Source organism: Euprymna scolopes, chromosome 5 (genome assembly GCF_053919585.1).
Source record: "Euprymna scolopes isolate OS-2025 chromosome 5, ASM5391958v1, whole genome shotgun sequence".
Taxonomy (NCBI): domain Eukaryota; kingdom Metazoa; phylum Mollusca; class Cephalopoda; order Sepiida; family Sepiolidae; genus Euprymna; species Euprymna scolopes.
Genome location: NC_136486.1, coordinates 132,383,780 through 132,407,319, shown reverse-complemented (window position 1 = coordinate 132,407,319; position 23,540 = coordinate 132,383,780). Strand labels below are relative to the sequence as shown.

At 33.0% G+C, this 23,540-nt stretch overlaps 1 protein-coding gene across 13 annotated transcripts in view; it reads left to right on the top strand.

The window, feature by feature from the left end:
* The window catches only part of LOC145276974 (serine/threonine-protein kinase tricornered-like), a 582,645-nt gene that overhangs the window by 488,978 nt on the left and 70,127 nt on the right, over positions 1-23,540 (top strand). For all 13 annotated transcript variants that reach the window (XM_080128524.1, XM_080128529.1, XM_080128525.1 and 10 more), the window contains 2 exons: positions 8,366-8,488; positions 13,594-13,677. In XM_080128524.1, the coding sequence (XP_079984650.1) occupies positions 8,366-8,488; positions 13,594-13,677 (207 nt within the window). The remainder of the gene's footprint in view (positions 1-8,365; positions 8,489-13,593; positions 13,678-23,540) is intronic.

Sequence of the window (23,540 nt, the reverse complement as noted above, 5' to 3'; positions counted from 1 at the left end):
AGATGGAAGTGTGTGTGTGTGTGTGTGTGTGTGTGTGTGTGTGTATAATTTTTCAAATTTTTTTATCTTGTTCTCTCTCTATTTATAAAATAGACGATTTTTCCTCTCTAGAAAAAAAAAGAAGAAAACAAACAAAAAAACATTATAGCAATACAAACACAGACAAGCCACTTATAAATTTAAAATGGTCACACTACCTGCCAATATTTGTTGCAGATTTTCTAGGTATTATCAGCCAATTTTAATCAATATCATAACTTCCTATATTTCCCCCAGGAGTTACTCTCCAAAACAAGTCATATTTACAGGTGGTAGCAGGATACTCGTTCATTATTTTCTCCTCTCACTCTCCTTGACAGGAACTTTTGTACATTTGGCACATTTTTCCACAACCGTGCTATCCATGTTTACTTTCATATTTCATACATTTATCTTTCCTTCTTTCAGCTACCCAACATAAATACAAATTCCTCCCTTCACAATTCATTATTAACTTCTGGTCCATTTGATTGGCTGTTCACATACATTATCGGATTAAGAAAATATTGAATTAAGGGAACTGTGAATCGTTAAAAAAAAGCCTATTGAGAACTAAACATGCCATTTACAAAAACAATAACTTTGACTCTCATCTACGTTTGTACGCTTCTGCCTCAAAGGAATCGGATATCAGAACTGAGATTTAAAAAAAAATTCTTTTTCTTATTGTCATAGTTGCGATTGTCATTGTTGGTGGTTCAGAATTTTACACAAACTTACTAAAATGTAAGAACATAATTGTGACAATGATTAATGTTATGTCATGGAAAGGGGCGGTAGTCAAAAACTTCCATTCTTTATTCTCGCAATATTTCCAAATTTCAAATATTATAACAAATAACCATCCTGTGTTGGTTACCAGAATTATTTTTTGTATGATATAAATTACATATTAATGTGCTTATCAGTTAACAAATGGGCACTTGTGCAGAATATGGGCCATACTAAGATAACGTTATTTAGAAACCCATTTTAACATGAGAGGTGAGAACTTTTTGTAACTATTTAACTAATATTTTAATACACAAAACAATACATATGCATACAATTACGTTTTACTTGAACATCATATCTAAAGAAAAAAAATCGCACAGTCCGTCTTTTGCATAAGTACAAAAACATATCTACATTGATGCAGCAAATCTGGATTCAATAGAATAAAAAAATAGGGTGCTCCTTGCTTTTCTCAGGCTTGGAACAAAACACGACATTGATCATGGCCACTTTTGTCCGACAGTTACGGCCAGTGACCAACAGGTGTTAAAGCAAACAGTGCCCACCAGTCATCACAGGTAAATGTCAATACCCATAAGTAATCACCTCGAAACAGCAGTAGCCATCCTTGCCATGAAGTGACAGTAACCACCTTAAAAGAGCAATGATCACCATGGATGACTGTCTGACAAATGAAGATAGACAATTTGCCTGCTAGTACTCGCCCCTGTCAAGAAGTGACAGTAACCACCTGAAAAAAAAAAAAGCACTGATCAACAGTTAATGCCAATCACCATCTTAAATGCTAGTAACCAGCCAGTGGATTGCAGTGTACAACAATTGAAGAGACAATTTCACTTCAGAGCAGTCTAATGGGGCCCGACACTGGTCATGATTGATAGTGAATAACAATGACTGATAGTTACAACGGAAGCCAGTGTCTGTCATTAAATGCAAGTAATTGCCTCAAAATGCCAATGACCACCAATGCTCGCCATTGAAGACAGTTTCATTTAGGAGCAGTCCAATGGAGGCTGAAACTGGTCATGGCTGACAGTGAATGCCAGGGACTGACAGTGACAATTTTAAAGGCACCTAGTGTTTACGAGTAAACACAAGTGACCGCCTCAAAACAACACTAACTGCCAGTGACTATCAGTGCCTGCCACAGACTTCCACTAAAAACCAGTGAATGTCAGGACCCAAACAATTTCAGTTCTAGGCAATCCAATCGAGGGCGACATTAATCATGGATGCTAGTGAGTGAGAGTTGCAAAGATAGCCAGTGCTCACCAGTAAATGTCAGTACCTGCAAGTAATTGCCCCAAACTAGCACTAATCGCCAATAACAACTAATGCTGAAAATGATAGTGACTGCCACTGCCAAACAATGCTTGACAGTGGAAGCCAGATAATTTCATTTTGACCACAGCTGTCAGTGTCTATTTTCCAGGGCCGACAGTGGTCCCTATTCACTAACAACTGTAGGTTGATTTGTTTTCAGGGAGAGGAGGCTTTATTGAATCTGTTCTGGCTTTGTATCATACTTCCACTGAGCAACACCGGTATATGGGTCCTGCTAGTATTTAATAAAATGAATAAAAAAAGTAGATAAAATAATAAAATAAAAATTTGTTTTCTTTAATAAATCGTGGAATTTTCATGGGTCCTCTGTTATTATTAATATACCTGTTTGGAGGATAAACTTCTCCCTTTCTACTTTTGGAAAATTTTACTTTTCTTGGTTTTTTACTTTTAGGAAATTCTGTTTTTCATCTTTATTTTATTACATGAGAAAATTGCAATAAAATGTGCTATGATTTTTAAAGCAAAATTCAATGCTTTATTAAATCTAAAGAAATAGAAATCTTTTATAAAAAAAAAAAAGTTTTGATCTTGATGTCTCCCTCCTTTCCATTTCAATGTCAACACGACTTATCTTTCCTCCCATTCCCAATTAAACAACGTTTTCTGGTTTACTAGTTTTCCAGAAAAACTGATCAATATTTTTTCTCGGAAAATCGATAATCTCCTTTTCTATTTTAATGTGATTTTTTTTTTTCCTGTCTTAAAGGAAAAAATTATTTTCGTAAAAGACAAATATTTGTAGAATATTTATCTTAATAAAATAATTTAATTATGATAAAGTTTATTCTAATTTTTAATAAAATGATGAAAACAGTAATTTAAGTTCTTGAACAAAGTTTTAAAAAATCAAATGATTAATTGAATGTTTCTTTATTGAAACATAAACAGATTTCATTTCAGATTTATTATTCTGCGGTTCCTGGAAATTGCGTCCTTGCTTTACCAATGAATTGAACCTTCAACCTAAGTACTGGTTAGAGTACTTGGAAAAATCAATTGTATAAGTGATATTCTCCTGAAGGTTCCATTCTCAGTGTAGGTGACTGAAAAATACAATTGCGAATTACTTAGAACCTCTATCCAGTTATGGCTGATGGAATATGCTACCCCCTGCGAAGTAAGTTTTATTTGAAATTCTGTCCAAATTCCATAATTTGACAGAAACATTTCAGAGTTCGACAAGTTGACGAAGGTCGGAGGTTAAATCGAGCGAAACGTGAAATGACACCAAAGATAAGAATAGTAGTCTGAAGAATCCAAATAATATGGCAATTCTTACTCTCCCTTTTTGCAATCTCTCAATCTGCCTTTAATGATAAAATGCCGTTTTTAAGGATTATAGTATGCATCACGTTTTGTAATTATTTATCATCAACGAAATGTATGCCACTTGAACTTTACATTTTGAATGTGTGATACTCATTTCTAACAGCGTTACATCCTATATTTCACTGAATATTTAAATTTCTTATAAGTTTTTTGGGTTTTTTTCCCTAATAAAAAGTAATGAAGCATTTTAGTTTTTTTAAATGTGAAAAAAAAACTTTAATTGTATAATTGACTAGAACTTTGATTTTGTCATAAATGAATTAATACAAAATATTTTAAATTTGTTTCAATATTTTCTATGGATCAAGATTACTAGTGTATTTATTAATGCAATCTGATTTTGTATTTCGGATTTCAGAATGATTTTTGTTTTATATTTTAACCAGCAGGGAGACCCGACATTGTTCAATATGGAATGATCAACGAATATTTCACTCTCCCATATTTTTGTCATTACAATTACTGAAATCGCCCATTTTTAAATTGAATTGTCTGCTCCAGTTGGCGACCCATCGCAGTGCACTGGGAGGAAGCTCCACATGACTCCCTACAGTCCAAAATGTATTGTAGTTTGCATTGCACTGTAGAGAATCTACTGTTGATTTTTATAAAATTATTTTATATATAACGGCTTGAATTAGTTTAAAATGCAAAAGTCAACTATCATGATTCAATTGTTCTCTAAACAAAAACATTTATTTTGAATGCGCCCCTGTCATATCAAAGAACCTACTGTTAATTTTATATGCCTGGCCTTTCTACTTGTGTGATGATAATGGCTTCAATTTAAGTTTTAAATGCAAAAGTCAAGTATCTTGGCTCAATTGTGCTCTAAATAAAAACATTCATTTCGAACATGCTCCTGTCATGTCAAAGAACCTACTATTGATTTTATATGCTAGGCCTTTATGCTTGTGTGGTAATAAAACTTCTCAAGTACACTTGTGATGTTAGGTTGTAAGGTGTTAACTTTAGTCAAAATTGCCTTCTTTTATCAGATTTTTTTGATTATCAATACATATTGTAGACATTTTGGTACAAAATCTATCTATGAATACTGCCGAATACATAAAGTACCTTTGTGCCAAATTTCATAAAAATCAGCTAAACCGTTGTGCGGTCTATAGAAAAATAACTTGCACACACAAAGTTCGTTTTATATAATAAAGATAGATTAAATGTTGCCCACAAAATACATAAATGATGTTTTATAATAGATTTTTATTGGAATGTTTTTTTCTTTATTTTGCCTATCATCCAATATTGACTTTTCGTATGTAATTTGTACTGCAGTTTTTTTTTTTGTTTGTTTTTTTCTGAATTTCTATAATGTTCACATTATAAATGGAATAAAATACCGTAAAAATATTTTATTTTTATAGATGCCAAATGTGAATAAAGATCCTACAAATCCGTACCCCCCCTTCCAGAAATTCTCTTTCCCATACTTACATTTTTTTTTTTTTTTTTTTTTCCCTCAGCAATACTAATGTTTTGTATGCTTTGGCTCCTTTAAAAAAAAAAAAAAAATCCCTTTGCCATAAATAATTTTGTGCTTAAAATTAATCTCATGATCTGATTCTTTCTGCATATTTGGATAACTGATTAGAACCGCAAGTGGTTTTCAAATGTTGCCGATTACTAAATACAAAACTGCCTGTATGACAGAAAATGTTTTGGTATCCATGCTGGGAAAGAGGCAGATACTTTTCACTGTAACAGTTTACTGTGTCTCTCGGCCAAAACCAACAACAAAAAAGATTACACTCTCTTTACATCATAGGTTAATGTATGATAATGGAATAGCAATTCTTTTATAGCCATATTTTAGTAATTTTTCCCCAAAAGAGAATAATTGACTCTGATAGACGAATTTACTGAGTATGACACAAAATTGTATTTGACTTTGTTCCTTTTTTCTTTTTATGGCTTTGATAAAATGATTGCTGGTGCCCTGCGATTTTTTTTTCTGTTCTTTTCTTGATATAATTGCACAGCCTATGTAATTGTTTATGCAGGGTTCAAATCCCGTTGGATCTATTATGATTATTTCGGTCATTTTTTTTTTTTTTTTTAATATATCTCCTTTCTTGATCCCTTTTCTTAGTAAATAACTCAGAATTTGAGTCTGAACCCCTTATTTTTCTGATTATTTCACTCTCCAAACTTAGCTATAGCTTGTATTTATGTTATTTAGATATTTCAGATTCTAATAAAACTAACATCAATATTGAAATGCACATTATTTGCATGTTTTTGGTTATTACTTTCATCTTAATTGTTACGCCCTCAATCTCTTGCCTTCTTCTGATACATTTTGTTGCATTTGATAACCTTTAAGGAATTTTGAACTGGACCTTTTACCCTTTATTTAATCCACTGTAATAGTACATACGAGATAATTATGTTGACCTACCGGTTCTCATTATATCACCAAAGTTAAGCATCATTGAGCCTAGTCTGTACCAGATGGGTAACCATTTTGGAATATAAGGTGCTGTGAGGAGAAGGTTGACACATCCCTGCAAAAAAAAACATAGTCCTCTTCCCTGACTGGGAAATACATGCAACTGGAACCAGCTGGTGAACTTTATATTCCCATGAAATTTCATCCTTTGGGGGGAAACCGGTTTAACTTGCTTAGGGTGAATGATTGTTGGTAGTAGTACACTGCACTCATTCTGCATGCCATGCATATCAGTTAATTTTATGTGAGTGCTTTTGCCAGGGATAGAACTCGCAACCTCGAGGTTAAATTCATTCTATAATATCTCTAAGTAGATAAGGTGGTGGCTAAATGTCCAGTAAGGTATATTTTAGTGGATATGAACAGCTTCAATAAATCCTTTTGTTCACATCTGTAATATATATATATATATATATATATATATATATATATAATGATTAGCTTAGGTGGCACCATTGTCCTTTTCTTTTCTTTTTTTTTTATAGCAAAAATTGTATTGAGTTGTTGACAGATCATAATTAATCTTTAAGAAGATAATATTGAACGTGTGGAGCAATCTGTTAAACATGTTTGCTTAATGCATGTACACTAAGGATTGACGATTCCAACGGTTTGGGGTGTAGCGCGTTTCACTTTGTTAATCGTTTTATATCCAAATATTAACTTGCATACCATGCGTTTTGAAGTTGGGTTGATTGTTTCAAAGTACTTCAGAATCAACAAAACTTTAAACTTTTAAGAACATTTTAAGAAAATCAGGAATTACAATGGTCAAAATTGAAGACATTGGTCCAACTGGAAATAATATAGATGTATATATGTTAAATAGCCAGTTTGTCAATGAAGAAGAAACAAATAAAATTCGTTTATTTTTATCAACTTAGTCTTTCACGTTGTGTCTGTACTGGAGTAAAGTTCTTTCATTGTGAACGACTCTAGACATCAAGTTTGGGTGAGGAGGAAATTAATATCACATGTTCATATTCAGTTGTCTTTTTTTTTTTTTCACTTTAAACAAGACATTGCCAATTGGACGTAAGAGGTTACTATTTGGGAACCTGTATATAGGGAACTATCTAAGGAGATGAGCTAGATGCCTGTTCACATTGTATTTAAATTTTTTGCATGCCCAGTAGTCTGAGGAAACAAATTATTGGAGTAAAAGGTTTTCCAACATTAAGTGACCTCTACAGTAAAAGGGGTGGGATTTTGCTGAGAGACGAGTTTGTTGGGGCATATACATCAGAGCACATTCCATTAAAATACTTGTAAAACAGGCACAGATGCAGCATTTCGGTGATGGGACAGAGGTTAGAGTTTGGGTGATAATGCTAGACCTATTAGCTTGAAGACTCTTTTTTGGACCATGTCTAAGGAGAGACTAGTGGTAGATGCAATAATCCGGGTGTGGCAACAATACTTCACACATGGGCAAATGGTGGCTTTGTAGCAATATAGGATACCTCCAGGTGTAATTTTCTAGCATGGTAGAAGTAGCCCACTTTCTTTACAGCAACGTTGTCAATATCTCTATGTATTTGTTCCACTTCATGTTGCCTGTAAATGTTAAGCCAAGGAGTTTGAACAATAAATGCTCGGGTACAGTGTTCTGAGTTCTGGCTATTAGTGGTTGAGTTTTTTTTTTTTTTTTTTATAACTGATAAAGAAAAGAAGCTTAGTCTCATAGTCTTAAATATTACCATCCGTTTATGACCCCATTCCCTTATAGATTGGAGGTTGTTTTTTAATGTTTCTGTGATTGTTTCAGATATGTGTACATTCATTTTTCATTCGTGCCTGTTAGAGAGCATTATGTCGATAGCAAATATACTCATCTCTGACACAATTTTATCAAAGAGAAGAAATAATAAAAGGTCCTATCATTTTCTTGCATACTTTGATTTCATATTTTATAGACAATGCATGTCCACTCCTGGTGTATTACTCGCCTGTAAATCAGCTGTTCATTCCTCAACTTACAGGATTAAATATTTTATTCGTTTTTAAATATTCAACATTCAGATCAACCTCTTTGGACAGAAGTCCATTTGTTAAAGAACTAGTCTCTACATGTACAACAGGATGGTTTTGTGTTACTATTATTGTGTGAAACTCTAAATAAGCTTTTCTTAATTGGATTCTGCTCTTTGTCTTTGGAATGGATGCTGTGCTGATGTAATGTTTGCTGCCGTTGAAGAGTGACATGACTAAACACCATTCCAAAATTTACAATTTCATGTGTGACCTTTCTGTTATTTTTTTTATATGCCAAAAGTTATCCTCTGAAACCTTTATACTGCTTCATCTGGTTATTGCAACAATATGGTCATGTGACTCGAGCAGAAAGATATTTTCTTTATATTTCTTCAATTGTATTTCTTGTTTCTCTTACCCTTGAAATATTTGATGTTAAGGTTGTATTTTATTTTTCCTTTTATTTTCTTTCAGAAAAGCGAGAGGCGGCAACAACATGCTGTGAAAGAAACAGAATTCCTCCGCTTAAAACGATCTCGTTTAGGTGTTGATGACTTTGAATCCTTGAAGGTGATTGGTCGAGGCGCATTTGGTGAGGTAAATAAAACTAGTTTATTGTGCACCCCCCCTTCTCAAACACGCGCACACACACTAATATCTTTGCAGAAAAAGTTGAACAATAAAGAAGAATTGGGGAAGGAAATATCCCCTACTTCCGTTATTCTCATAAATTGAACAAATATAAATTGATGAATGCGTTTTGACTCTATTAAATAAAACGACCAAGCTACATTGGTCTCTGGGGTTGTCTGTATCTTGAACTGTCATCCTCATAATGTAAGGACATGCAACTCTCAAACAAGTGAACTGATTTTTTTGTATTTTCAACAGGGATTCAATCAGTATTGATAACCTAGTTTTATATTGGTATTTTTTCTAATAAAATGTTTGAGACTTTGTTTTACTTTTCCTATTAATGAATTTGAAATGCACAAAATTAAACATTTCGCTTGTTACCACAATTTTCACAATAGCGATATTCTTTTGCTTTGAAGTATATCTATTATAATAAAGTTGTATTCCAGTCTGTCTGTTCACAATTTAGTTAATATATACAAAAGGCACACCGTTTCACAAATTATGCTGAAAACGGATGTTTACACACTTTCATTCCAGCATGATTTCTATATGTATTTATTCAAAGAAAATCTACATTCAAGATGTAACCTCATTTGTATATTACACTTAAAAAATCTATTTTAATAATAAGCTACATGTTATTGTTTGTAATAGAATTGTTTTAAGTTTTCTATCTAAAAATATTATTTAAAGTTTGTTTTTAATCTAATTTATATTTAATTTATTTTCAATTATTATTAGCCTACATCAGTTGCCTTTAAAAATGGAAGTAAGTTTGAGCTGTGAACATCATTTCCCCCTTTTAACCTATGAAAGTTACTTCGCATTTAATTTTCATAGACGTAAATGGCCGTTTTTATGATTCTATAAATTCAATGTGGTTCACTTTCATGAAAATTGTAAGCAGTTAGGATATTCAGTGTATCTTAAATAGTATGTGACTAAACCCTCCACTCACTATTTCAACCTGACAACACCAGGTATATATATATATATATATATATATATATATATATACACACACACAACTATTAATATAAGTACTCATGTGCCTATCTATGCATCAATGGTTGATCTCTGATTAAAACAAATTACATCTTTGGAATCGGTAGGTTCCTGCAGATGTTTTATCCTGGTTTTAAATGAGGTTTTTTTTTTTTTTTGCTGTTACGGAGCCATTTTTTTTATCGCATATCAACTTTACATTTTTTTAATGTTTCACTTTTATAAACGCATTGTTAGAAAAACAATTAAGTTTATAAAAAATAAAGATTAAAGAGTGGAAATAACTATTAGGGCATCTGAGGCTACCAGATTAGACTGAAGATACTGGCTTTCTGACCTGTATGCACCAAAATTTTTTTTTTTTTTTTAAACTTTCTCTTTGTAAAAAACATGTTCTACAAAGTCAAAAACAAAAGCAATTTCCTTTTACAAAACAATCAAAGCAAATACCATGAATAAAATATTTGAAGGTATATAAAATTTTGAAGCATTTTTCAAAATTACTTGATTTAATATTAAATAACCTGAAAAGGGTTGGTGTACCATGAAACACCAACTAACCAACCATAAATGGGTAAACTTTAACATATTTTGTATACAAATGTTGGGTAAATCTGCTAGTTAATAATGAATACATGGTTTCATAAAGTTCTATAATCATATATGAGGGATATCATCTACTTAGATTATAATTATCATCTAAGAGACGAACGTTTTATTTAGTACTAAGTTTTTTTTATTATGTGGAAGCACTTAACCTAATTTAAAAATGAATTATCTACAACTTGTATTTTATTTAAATGGAAATCGTTCCAGACAAGGTGTGAAGCTGCTTGATATAAGGAGCTAACAAGAACAAAAGATGTGTCTCAAAAAGACAGGAGATAATTATTAACCTTAGTCTTGAACGATCGATGTATAGGAGGAACCAGTCAGAAGAGAATACTACAAGCCTGAATTTCTTGCAATAAAGCTATTGGAATAGGAAGTTGTATTACAGTGAGGTATCAAAACGGTGAATTGGAGACTACAACAAATCAAACAAGCTGGAATAAAAGGAGTAGGGAATAGATCAAAGAATTCTGAAGAACACATGCCATAATAGTATTTATAGAAGACTGAGCCTAGCAACATCATGTCTGTCAGATGGAGGCTGCAGAGAAGAATAAAGGGTGGGACCATTCAAATCACAAATGGGTTTCTGCACTTTAGCAAGAACCATTAAATAGGATAGATTCACAAGCCAAAATATGACAACAATGACCCATACATAGTTTGATAGATTTGTAGAGATAAAGAATAACCTCAGGTGTGAGAAAGTATTTAGAACAATAAAGAGAACCGACTTTATGAGAAGTAGAAAGAACTATGAATCTAATATATGAACTCTCAAGAAAGATTTGATGAAAAAGAAGGTCCAAGAAGTTTCAAAGTCGATTTCTCCTCAAGAGCAAAGTCATCCATGGGGATGTCTGGAAGAAAAGAGACACACCTACGATTGAAAGAAACGAGCTGAATCTTAACAAGATTATATGAAACAAGCAATTTCGTACCCCAATCTACAAGTAAATGTGTGCCAACTTCTACCTTAGCTGCATATTTCAGCTGATCTAAGAGATGAGTGAGAAGCAACACGAGAATAGAGTGGTATCATCAGTGTAAACACATTATAGTATATGCTATTTGAATGTGAAATGTAAATTACTGTGACAGTCAAATAATTATACATCGCAAGCTGTCGCAATTGTCACTCTTTCCTTGCATGTTCATCGTAAGAGGATCAGTGACTGCTTTACACTCTAAGTTAACTCTGATTATTCAATCACTCAGTAATTACTATGTACGATGCAAATTAATTCCCAATGTAATCTGTTCATTTACTCCAATTGTTCATTTATCAAATTGAAAGTAAACCTTGTTTAACTAATGCATTAACTTTTTATAGGTTCTACTAATAGATTTTGCAAATAAAGTTAAAATTTTGATATCGTTTTAAAATGGTTAAAAATGATAAATTTTGCATTCAAAAAATATTTAAAAGGAACATTATTAAATAACATGGGCTATATTTTTTGCTGACCTGGCAAACGATGCCTAGTATGGTTCTCATGACAATAGAACGGATGCTCCACTCCTTTTCAACAAAATGAGCAATGAAAAAGAGTACATTAGTTTCAAATACTATAATAAACTGGATTGAGTATTAAATGATAGTAACAATTAATAGTATAATTTTGGTTTCACACACAAAAACCAAATCTCCATTAATAATAAATGTGGACTTCAATCTCAAGCAACAACGGATATTCCATATGAAAATGCATGCACGGTGAGTTTATAATAAGGCAAGGGTTACAAAATTTCTAATCATTTTTCTCCTGAACAGTTCTGGGTATAACCTTAAGGCATTCAGTGGTGAGGTCCCATTTTAGGGGCTGTGGGGAATGTAGAGTTACTTATTTACCATTGCTCCCAGATTCACTCTGGCCTGGATTGGTAATACCTGTTAGGCCATCTGGTGTGACTAGAGCAGACTGAAGATAATGGCTTCCTGACCAAAAATGTACCAAATATTAATGTTACTGTTATTTTCTTTTCCCTTTGCAAAATTCAAGTTGTGAAATATGTTCTTCAAAGTCAAAAACAAAAGCAACATTTTTATTCTTCAAAATAATCAAACCAAACACTGTAAATATTTACAGATATAAAGAATTTGAAGAATAAAATCTTTTTCCAAAATTACTGGATTCAGCATTAAATAACTTAAGAATGGTTGATGTCGTTAAACAGAAACCACCAACCAACTTACTTGAGTCAAATGGCAAACAGTCCTGGACAACCAGAAACAACACCAAGATAAACGGAAATATTTAGAAGTTTTCTTTCTTGACTAGTTAGTTATAAAATCAACAACTTGAATGTCTCATATACTCTATTTAATTTATGGTAGGAAGGAGAATATATGGATTCTCAGTGAAAGTAACACAATAGCTCTAATACAACTTTAATTTGGCAAGTTTCAGTCTTTGACCCCTCTCCTGCAAAACATTTGCAATAAATACTAGTCTAGCTAAGATGACTGTCCATAATTTTCCTCACTCTCTATCTGTGCCTAAGTCTAAATGAAAATTCTATGAGCAAAGTTTCTTTCCTAAAACTCTGTCTGTGAAACACTATACTGCAGGGTCGCTTTCCAGATGACTATAACACGTTAATCTTACAATCTAAAGTAAATAAGTTCTTGTTGAGATGTCCTCTTAAATAATCAAACCCTTCCCAAGTTCTGTTATTACAGATCCTCAGATTTTCTAAATCTACCTGACGCTCCTTAACCTTTATCTTCAAGTAGGCCTTGATAAGCGTGCCCCCCCTCCAAAAAAAAGTATTTATGTACCAGTGTAGTTAAATATATATAAAGAACAGTATTATATAGCACTATATTCTGTTTAAATAATATTTAAAGATGAAGTTATATATTTACAGAAACTTTTAAGTAGTAAAAGGCAAAAAGGTGTTTACAAACACAAAATCTCCATTTATAGTAAAAAGAAACTTCTCGTTTACATTTGATGTATCAAATTAATTTTTGAAAATGATATCCTTTTATGGTGACTATGTTCTGGTTTTAACAGTTTCAAGGCTTGAAGTTTAGAATTTGATACATGATTATTGTACATTTCGTATGGTATTTCATATAGAGATATGATACAAGGGTCAGAAAGTAGGATTGAAGAGCCAGCACCCCCTGAGGAGGAACACTCTGGCCTTTAAAAAAAAAAAAAAATGTCTGGCCAGCCTTATCAGCTTTCCCTGGTAGGGACGCCTCAGACGTTTGGCAATAACCCCTTCTCAAGTAGGAAAAGGCAAAGCCTGAGAGGGTGGGCCTCCTAGAACTGCACAGAACCAACCAGCAACATACTGCAGTCAACCAGGAAAAAGGCATTTCAGAAATGTTAGCTTTGGTGCTGAGGGGAAAAAATGGCACATTTGGTATCCTTCATGACTGACTATAACCCCCCCCTTTTTTTTTTTTAATTTAATTAATTTTGTTTTTGCAGGTACGTCTTGTCCAGAAAAAGGATACGGGTCATGTGTATGCTATGAAAATTCTCCGGAAGATTGATATGTTGGAGAAAGAACAGGTATGGAAAATTTTCCTTTTTTACAATCCTTTCTTTTCTTTAAAAAATTGTTACACTGGAGAAAAATGAATTCGGAAAGAAATCTAAAAATCCTTGATTGAAGCCAACAACATACATTGAGCTGAAATGTGTATACGAATTGATTGCTGGTCAATTCCTATTGATCTGTGATAAATTCTGTCTGTCTGCAATTGTCTTTGAAAGAAAAGAAAAACCAATAAGAATTCTTCCTGTTTCATTTTACTGCAGTCGAAGTTCTCAGAAATCAAGGGACTCTCTCCCAGGGTCTAACACTTGATCTCTATATGAGATGCGTAGATTTTCGAATGTTTCATTAAAATTCTCTTTTACTTCTGTAACACTAAGTAAACAAGTTGGGAACTTAATTTTCCTCTCCCCAAGTGATCATTTTAATATGCCATAGTATGTTTTTATTTTTGATCTCTTGATTCCAGGAAAAGAATTAATCTAGTCTGGTGGAGTATCCAGATTTGTGCTGTTACTTGAGATTACATTACTTGGAGAGGATGAACCATCCCTATCAAAAACCAGCATGGATTAACCATACCGAAGAGATCTTATTTGGGTCATGAATACTATGTGATTTTGAATATTTAGTCAGTTTACTTGTAAGGAAAAGTTTTCTCATGTAAGGTTGTCCTGAAAAAAAACTGCTGTACAAAGAGACTTTAGACATTTGAGGACAATGTTTAGTAGGCATTCACGTTCTCTTCTGAAAAAGGGAATGAACATGCCTTGAGCTGCCTATTGAGGTTTTGATACAGTAGGTTTTTAAAACGAGTCCTTTCCTTGCTCTTAAATATATACATCGCTAGTAAGTTTGAAAAGTTTTGTGTCATCTTCAAATCACAGCTCAACAGTCTTCAAGCTCGATTTAGTCAAAACAAAAGCGATGTTGAAATGCACATGACAAATCATCAGTCATTTTTTATGCATTTTAATAAAATATTATGCAAAGATGAACAAAGATTGTTTTCGTTTTTTTTTTCCATTGCATAAGTTACTGATTGCTTCATGCATGGCAGTATCATTGTAGCTGCCAAAACTGTGTTGCCACACCTGGTTAGTGGTTAATTAGGATAGGGTATCACATGGATGAAGGATGATGATTATCAGTGTAAATTAGTTTCCTCTTGTCTTGCAGGTGTTGAACAGCAGAAAACAAGACTTTATGGTAAAAGGCTCATTTATTGTGGTTACACTTTTCTTGTGATTTGGACAAGTCTATCAGATTTTGTTTCTTCAATTTTGAATAAATGTTTTGTTCAGATTTTAAAAAGTTGTTACCACTTAGTTTATTGGTTTTCAAGAAGTTGAAAACCAATTCATTTTTAGTAAAATTATTGGTGCAAGTTCACAGTTCAACCTAAAAATTAAAAAAAAAGACAATACAGAACAATCTTTATAATGTATCTGTCACGAGGAAAAAAAGTCACATTCCAAAAATCATGTAAATTGATTAAGTAGTTTTTTTAATTAAAAAATCATTTTTAAAAGATTTTAAGCAATTGATGTGAAATCATAAGCATGACAAGATTGATCTCGCATGTTTAAAATAGTCTCTTTTTGCTTAATCATAAAATTTGATTTTCTTAGTTAAGAATAAACTACTTAATCAATTTGTGTGCTTTTTGGAATGTGTTATCATTCCTTGACAGTCATATACATCATAAAGATTTTGTCTTTGTTTGTTTGTTTTTTTTATTTAGGTTGAACTGTGGACTTGCACCAAATCTTCTAAAAAGAATTTTTCAATGAAAATTCATCAGAGGTGTGTTATCGACAGTATTTCAATGCTTGAAAAGTTCTTGAATTTTGATTTTGTCCTTGCAAAGCACTTATTTCTATTATTACCTCACAAAATCCTTAAAAGTATGGAAAATGTCTTGAAAAGACCTTGAAAATTGTATTCTTTATGTCCAGTAAAAATGATCAAAATATAAATAAAATCGAAATAAATATTAAATTATTTTTAAGTATTAATTAAAATACCATTAAAATATTTTTTAAATATTGAAAATAAAATTTAAATACATTGTTCTGAAATTGTATTGTCACCTAATGTTTTCCATATAAAACCATTGGTTAGTTTCGTGATAAAGGGACATAACTCTTGTATACACAGTACCGAAAATTCAAAATTTAAAAGCAAAATGAACAGTGTAGACCAATCTACAATGGGGAAAATAACATTTAATCGCACTTGGTTAGTCAAATATAAGTGGTCAGGAAATGTAAATATGATTTACAGGCATATTGTTGTGTATGTAAAAAGGCATTTGTTTTGAGCAAAATGGGTAGAAGTACTTTGAAATTGCACATGGCTGGCACTAAACACAAAACAAACAAAAGCTGTAAATAGTTGACCAGTTTTATTGTGCGTTAAAGAACTTCATATAAATAACTGTCACCATTAAAACTACTTCGTTAAATAAAGAGATAAATAAAAATGACTTTTCCTGTTAATAAGTCGTTTGCTCTATTTATCCAATTTTGTCTTGTAAAACTTTGGAAAGTCCTTGAAAATGGAGATTGAAAACCTATATAAACTCTTATTAAAATCTAATACAAATTGAGCATGACAAATTGATATATGTATTGTTTGGATCATTTTGACTACCGTTCTCATCATGGATGGTGTTTCAGCTGATCTAACATCAAACTTTCTTCAGATACAAACTCTAAAATCTATATTTCAAACTGAGTTCTTTATTTAATATAGATTGTTCCTGTTCTGTCAATTATGACTGGGTAGAAGTAATTATTATATTCTCAGTATTGCCTGTATTGATATGATAATTGAATTTTCAACCCCAGAATAGTTATTTAAAACTGATTATTACTTAGCACTGTATTCATTGTGCCATTTTAGCATGGATTAGAAAATTAGATCATATGGTGTCACTGGTAGAATACTTAACATAATTAAATCCTTCTTAGATAAGCGAAAAATCCAGGTTGTCCTCAACGGTCGTACATCTAAACAATGATATAAATGCGGGAGTGTCTCAGGGGTCTATCCTTGGACCTCTATTGTTCCTGATGTTTATAAATGACCTCCCTAACAAAATTGCCTCTGAGATGGGTACATATGCTGATGACACCACACTCTATGACAGGAAAACAAATGAACACGTATCTAAAGAAATGGCAAAAACACTAGAGGATGACCTCCAATCTGTAGTGGAATGGGGACAAAAATGGATGGTCACATTCAATGCTACCAAGACTAAACTCGTTTCCTTCAATAGTTACAAGAAACCTTCTCTACCACCAATAGCAATGGGATTGACTCTTTATCTGAGAGCACATCTTTCAAACTCCTTGGCCTAACGTTCACAGGAAACATGAGTTGAAGTTACATTGAGAGCATTGCCAGAGCTGCTGCGAAGAAGGTAGGCTCTCTCTACCATGCTAGATAACTACTAACACCCGAAAGTATCCTGTACCTCTATAAGTCCACCATTCGCCCATGTATGGAGTATTGCTGTCACATTTGGGCTGGTGCATCTGCTACTAGTCTCTTGCTCCTAGACAAGGTTCAAAAGAGTCGCCAATCTGATAGGTCCTGAACTGGCATCTAGGCTTCAGCCTCTGTCCCATCGACGAAATGTTGCATCCCTCTGCTTGTTCTACAAGTATTTTAATGGTGAATGCTCTGACGAACTGCAGACACTTATGCCTCCACGAGGTAGACACCCTCGACAAACCAGACAGGCAGCTAAATCCCACCCCCACACAGTAGAGATCCCTAGATATAAAAGATCTTTCTACTCCAGTAGTTTCTTTCCCAGAACCACTAGACTCTGGAATTCCATTCCAGGTCCCTGCTTCCCCAACTGTACTGAAATGCAGAAGTTCAAATGTAATGTGAACTGACATCTTGCTGCCCAAATCTCTACATAGTACCCCAGTAGTTGCTGCCCCTGATAGTAGCCCCCTACACCAAAGTGGCAATTTGCCTTGTTTGGGGTGAAAATGTAATAAAAAAAAAAAAGATAAAAAAAAAAAAAGCCTTAAACATTTTTGTTTTATGTGTGTGTGTGACCTTGTCTGTGGGTGTGAGGAACGATCTCTACCAAACTACTTTGTCAATTTTTAGTCTACAGACTTAGAACTTGATGTATAGGGGATTTTAGACCTGTGGAACAAATTCAATTAGGTTTTTAGCCTGTATAAATAGCTGCTAAGGGGTCTAAATTGAAAAAAATTGGAATTTGACAGGTGTAAGTGAACTAAATGTGTTTTCTATTAGTATTTCTATACATGCACACCTATACATTTATAGGTCTAACAAAGTTATTTTTGAAATTGTTATATGCATATGGTAACAAATTGTCTTTAAGAAAGTTTTTAAAAGTTTTTATATGTATATGAATTTAGATCAGACCATAACAAATAAGAATTCTATATCATATTTTTTTGTTTTGTTCAATTCTGATTTTTTGGGTAAGTCATATCAATACGTAATATAGATAAGATTACAGCCAGTTCAATTATACAACAGACTGATAACAAATAGAATTAAACAGAAAAGTAAAGTTAACTAAAAAAAGACATTGAACGCATATGAAAATGGAGTAATTCCATACCTCTCGTTTGACGATTATATAATAAAAACAAATAAAGAGAAATAAGGCCAACCAGTAAACTGAGCATTTATTTTATAGCATAGAATAGACATAGCTGGAAAAGAAAAAGGCGTAGAGAGACTGTCAATTTTCTTTAACAAAAAATAAACTGCACAAGCCTTAGTTCATAACAGAAGAGAAACTGTGAAAAATGTTTCCTTTGGAAGGAGCCCATTCAAGGTCGCCATCAGTGTCTGAGTAATCACTGTTTCTTTCTAGCTCTGTGGTTTCAGTTTCTGGTTCTGAGGTGTCAGCATCTGGTTGTCCAACATACTTTTGGCCTCCTCATACCAATATTCTTCTATTCTGTCCCTTGACCTTGCCTTTGAGACCCTGTCCTACCATTTTTTAGCTGCTTGCTAAAGACATTTGCTACAGACATGCAGCTGAGATCAGGCTCTCTTCATACTGCCTTTTGATGGCCTTTTGTCAGCTGGCATCATTTTTTTTTTTTTTTTTTTTTTTTTTTTTCAGGCCTAGCCAGTATGGTTGTCAACTTTTTTATGAAGAAATCCTTTATAGTCTTCTTCGTTAGACTTGAAGTCATATTGGAAGAAGCGAGGGTGGGTCATCTGATGAGGAAAGCACATCTGCACTTGACGTCTGGCTGGATGTAGGCATCAGGTAGTCTGATAATAGTGGGGGTGCAGGTCGATCAAACAGTTTTGCAGAGTCTTATATAGAGGTTGGTGGTATCTGGCATTACTGCACACTTTTTGAATCCTGCCATGATGTCTGCTGAGAAGCAGTTTTCTTTTCATAAAAAGGAAACTTGGAAAAGTTCTTTATTAAGAGGCATGCCCAGATACTAACAGGCAAACCGAATAATGATAAAATATAGAATAACGTCGAATTCACTAGTAGAAAATGGCAGGAGAGGCTAAAATATGTATAAGGAAAGCCTGTTTCATGTTTCTGTTATTAGTTCGCATGCTGAAATTTTTTGGGAATTTCCTCAAGCACATGTTCATCTGACAAAGCATAAATTCAACATCAGGGCACTCCTAGACCCTTTTTAGTTTTCTTTCATGGTTTTTATACATAATTCAGAGTAAATATACAACTGAGAAAAGTAGAGGAGATGAATACAAAAATTAAGGATGACTAAAAAGTGCTTACATTAGGATGGCTCTGGATTGTCGATGGATCAATTGAGGTTCTCTGTAGACAGTAGAAGCAGCTTCAGTACTCTGAAGAGAAGTCACAAACCCATCTCCATCTTGAGAAGAGTTCTCTAAAGTACTGAATTACTTCCCTTTACTGAACAGCTTTTCAGCTGAGAGGGTATGGCATTGCCGCAGGTAACCATATATATATATATATATATTATTACTTTTGAAATCACTACTTTATATGAAGTACAATATAATGATCAATAGTATCGGCTCTATAATAATAAATATGAAACCTGCATAAATTGAAACATATCTAAGCATATTTTACTACTGGGCAATGTGTGTGTGTGTGTGTGGTGCTACTATTTATCTCTACCATTATATAAAGGAACTTTGTGCATGTGAGTTTGTTCCCTATGGACTCCTAAATGGGTTTACCAATTTTTTTTTTTTTTAATTCCACACACATACACTTTGTGCATGACAGTGTTCTTAGATAGGTTTTGTATTAGAATCTCTTCAATAAGTATCGATAATCAAAAAAAATCCAATGAAAGAATAAACAGACGATTTGGACCAAAGTTAACACCTTATATAGCCTAACATCACAATTACATTTGAGAAGTTTTATTAACGCACAAACAGAAAGGCCTAGCATATAAAATTAACAGTAGGTTTTTTGATATGACAGAGATGCATTCGAAATTAATGTTTGTTTAGAGCACAATTGAACCATGATACTTAATTTTTTTTTTTTTTTTTCTTTTCATTTTAAATTTTAATTTAAGCCATTATATAAAAATAATTTCATAAAATCAACAATAGGTTTTCTACAGTACAATGTAAACTACAATGTATTGTGAACTAAGTTGCTGTAGGGAGGCATGTGAAACTGCCTTCTGGTACATCGTGGTGGGTCCCTAACTAGAACAGGCAATCCATCGATTTGATGGAAAAATGGGTGATTTCACAGCTTTTGATGACAATAAAAAAATATATGGAGTGTGAAACATTTGTTGATCATCATTCAATCCTGGGCCACGTCGGGTCTCCCTGCTATTTACTATATATATAATTCTTTATTTTATGATCTAATTATTTCCTTTTGCATTAAACTAAATGTAGTTTATATTACCCACTCTTATGCCTAATATGTGTGTTCCAAAACTCATAATGATCAGTTAAGTAATTTAAGAGTGAATCCTGTACATAAAATATATAAGCATGTAGAATATATATATATATATATACTTATTGTTATATAAACATGCTCACATCCCGCTGCTACAAACAGCCACTTGTTTCAATCAAACAACAGATATCATCAGGCAGCGACTTGACTATTCAAAAGTTCAATGAATAATCAATAGGTTATTCATTGAACATTTGAATAGTCAAGTCGCTGCCTGATGATATCTGTTGTTTGATTGAAACAAGTGGCTATTTGTAGCAGCGGGATGTGAGCATGTTTATATAACAATAAACAAGTATTATCAGCTCTTTTTATTGAGCACTATCTAACAACCTCGTTGAATTCATTAGTCCATTACTTTTGAATAAAAAAAAACCCTGAGTATATATATATATATATATATATATATATATATATGAGAGAGAATCAGTAGCAGTAAAAGGGCTAATGGACGTATAGGCAATTAAAAAAAATTGCAAAGAATTCTTATGCAGTTGTGCATGTTTTTGTTTTTTTGTTTTTTTTTGTTTGTTTAAATTCTATAAGGTTCTGATGAAGGATGCATTCTTGTACTTAACATTTCTCGGGTGTAGTCTGATTATAGTCCAGTTGTATAATTTTAGTTTTCTCAATTGTCGGTTGTGCAGATGATAGGGTAGTTTTAATTGGGCCTGTCATGGTTGTAGTCCAGTGCTTGATTATAAGTTGCTCTTTGGGACCTGCCTCTTGTTTAGATTTCAGATTAAGCTAAGTTCTGCTGTTAAGTGCAAAGTAACGCATGATCATAGCAAATCAAGCATCACCATCATCAATTACTTTCTAAGATGTAATCTAATATGTATTAGTGTGTATGTGTGTGCGAAATGCCTATTAATAGGGGTCTGCAAGTGCAGACTTTGATGAGTACATAGTTACAAGTCAATAAGACATTAAATTGCTTCTCTTCATAAGACTTACTGATGCAAGGAAAGGTTATAAAAATAAAACTGACAAAAGAGTCTACCAAGAACAACTGGAAAATAATGACCTAATTTAATTGTTGTACAGCATAAATACTGTCATATCATATCAAAATAAGGAAAATGGAATTGTTTGTGTTTTGATAATAAAAGATCGAGAACTAATGAGATCTCATTTGATTAACCTAGCACTGGTTGAATTGCTCTTTTCACCTTGTATCTTTTGTGTAGTAAACCTTCTTTTCTATCTTTAATACTTAAATTTTGTCTTCTCTGTTAATCCTGAAACACATGCATAACTATATTTAACTGCAGAAGTAGAAATATTATATTATTTATGGGGAAGGTGCTGCTCAGGGCACTTTTTGTTGCATCAAAATTGACTCCGAAATCTAATGGAAAATGATCTCTACTGTTCTTTACAGCCTCTTTCTTACTGAAGATATGTTGCTAGTCTCTCTCTACTCTATCATTTTTTTTGTGAAAGGTGCTTTTTTTTCTCTTTTTTTAATTTTTTTATTACATTTTCACCCCAAACAAGGCACATTGCCACTTTGATGTAGGGGGCTATTATTAGGGACACAGGCTACAGGGATACTAAGTGGGGAGTTGGGCAGCAAGATGTCGGTTCATGTTGCACTTGAACTTCTGCATGTCAGTACAGTTGGGGGAAGCAGGAACCTGGAAGGGAATTCCAAAGTCTAGCGGTTCTGGGGAAGAAACTACTGGAGTAGAAGCTCCTCTTACATCTAGGGATCTCTACTGTGAAGGGGGTGGGATTTTACTGCTTGTTGGGTTTGTTGGGAGTATTTATGTCGAGGGATACAAAAGTTCCAATCTTTGGTTCCTCCTCATAATAAATCCACAGCAAAAGCTCATTTTTACTATTAAAAAAATAACTTTCCTTTTGTATACCTAGTGTCAAGTGAACTTTCCATAAACAGATCTTATTCATAAGGGCTTGCTATTTGTGAAATGCATTACCACAGGCCTGCTTTCCAACAGATTACCACATGGTCATCTTCAAATCCAATGTCAATAGATTCCTGTCATGAACTGTCCCCACAAAATTTTGAACTTAGTCTATTCTAACAATCCTTTTTGATTATCTCAAAGTTTTTCATCTCAAGTGACAATCATTCCATCTTTAAGCCTCATCCTCAAGTGGCGTTTGGCTTTGATAAATGGCGACCGTTTAGTAAAAAAAAAAAAAATTAAATAGTTTTTCTTAGAACTATTGTCCTCGTCAAAACAGATGTGTACTATGGTTTGATCTATGTGCCCTTTGACTTGAGGCGTATGATTCATTTATGTATAGTTATGTCTTTCTAGTATTCGATTACGGTCTATAAGAATGTTTATAAAGTAGGTTAAATAAGAAATATGAATTGAATCAATGTTTTCTGCAAACAAATTCAGTGTTTATCATAACGGTCTGTTGACTATTTCTGAAAAATATGCCAAAACTTTCATCAGAAACCAAGGGAAATTTTGGTGCTGGTGCAATATACCCAGTTTTCAAACAAATGCACTTCAGGTAAAAACAGTATTATGTACCTGTATGTCATGTCAAAATTAGTATAAATTCAAAAAATGATTTAGCAGAAAGATAATTACAAGTAAAAATAAAATTTATCAGTTAGTTTTCTCATGTTTTAATGTGGAAAAGTTGTGCGGCCAATTCTGTATGACAAACTGATTTACCTCCCTTACTTTTTATGAAATCCACCATTAAAAACAGAAAATGTTCAACCTCTAGTATCTTCAATTTTTTCTGAAAAATAGATCTAGCACATTTACTGGACCATTATTTTTAATTTTGGGGAATTATACTAATTTCAACATGACCCGTAAGTATGTAACAGCGTTTTTACCTGAAATGCATTTGTTTGAAAACCTGGTATACTGTACAAGCAACGTAATTTCTTTAAATAAAGTGGGTTGA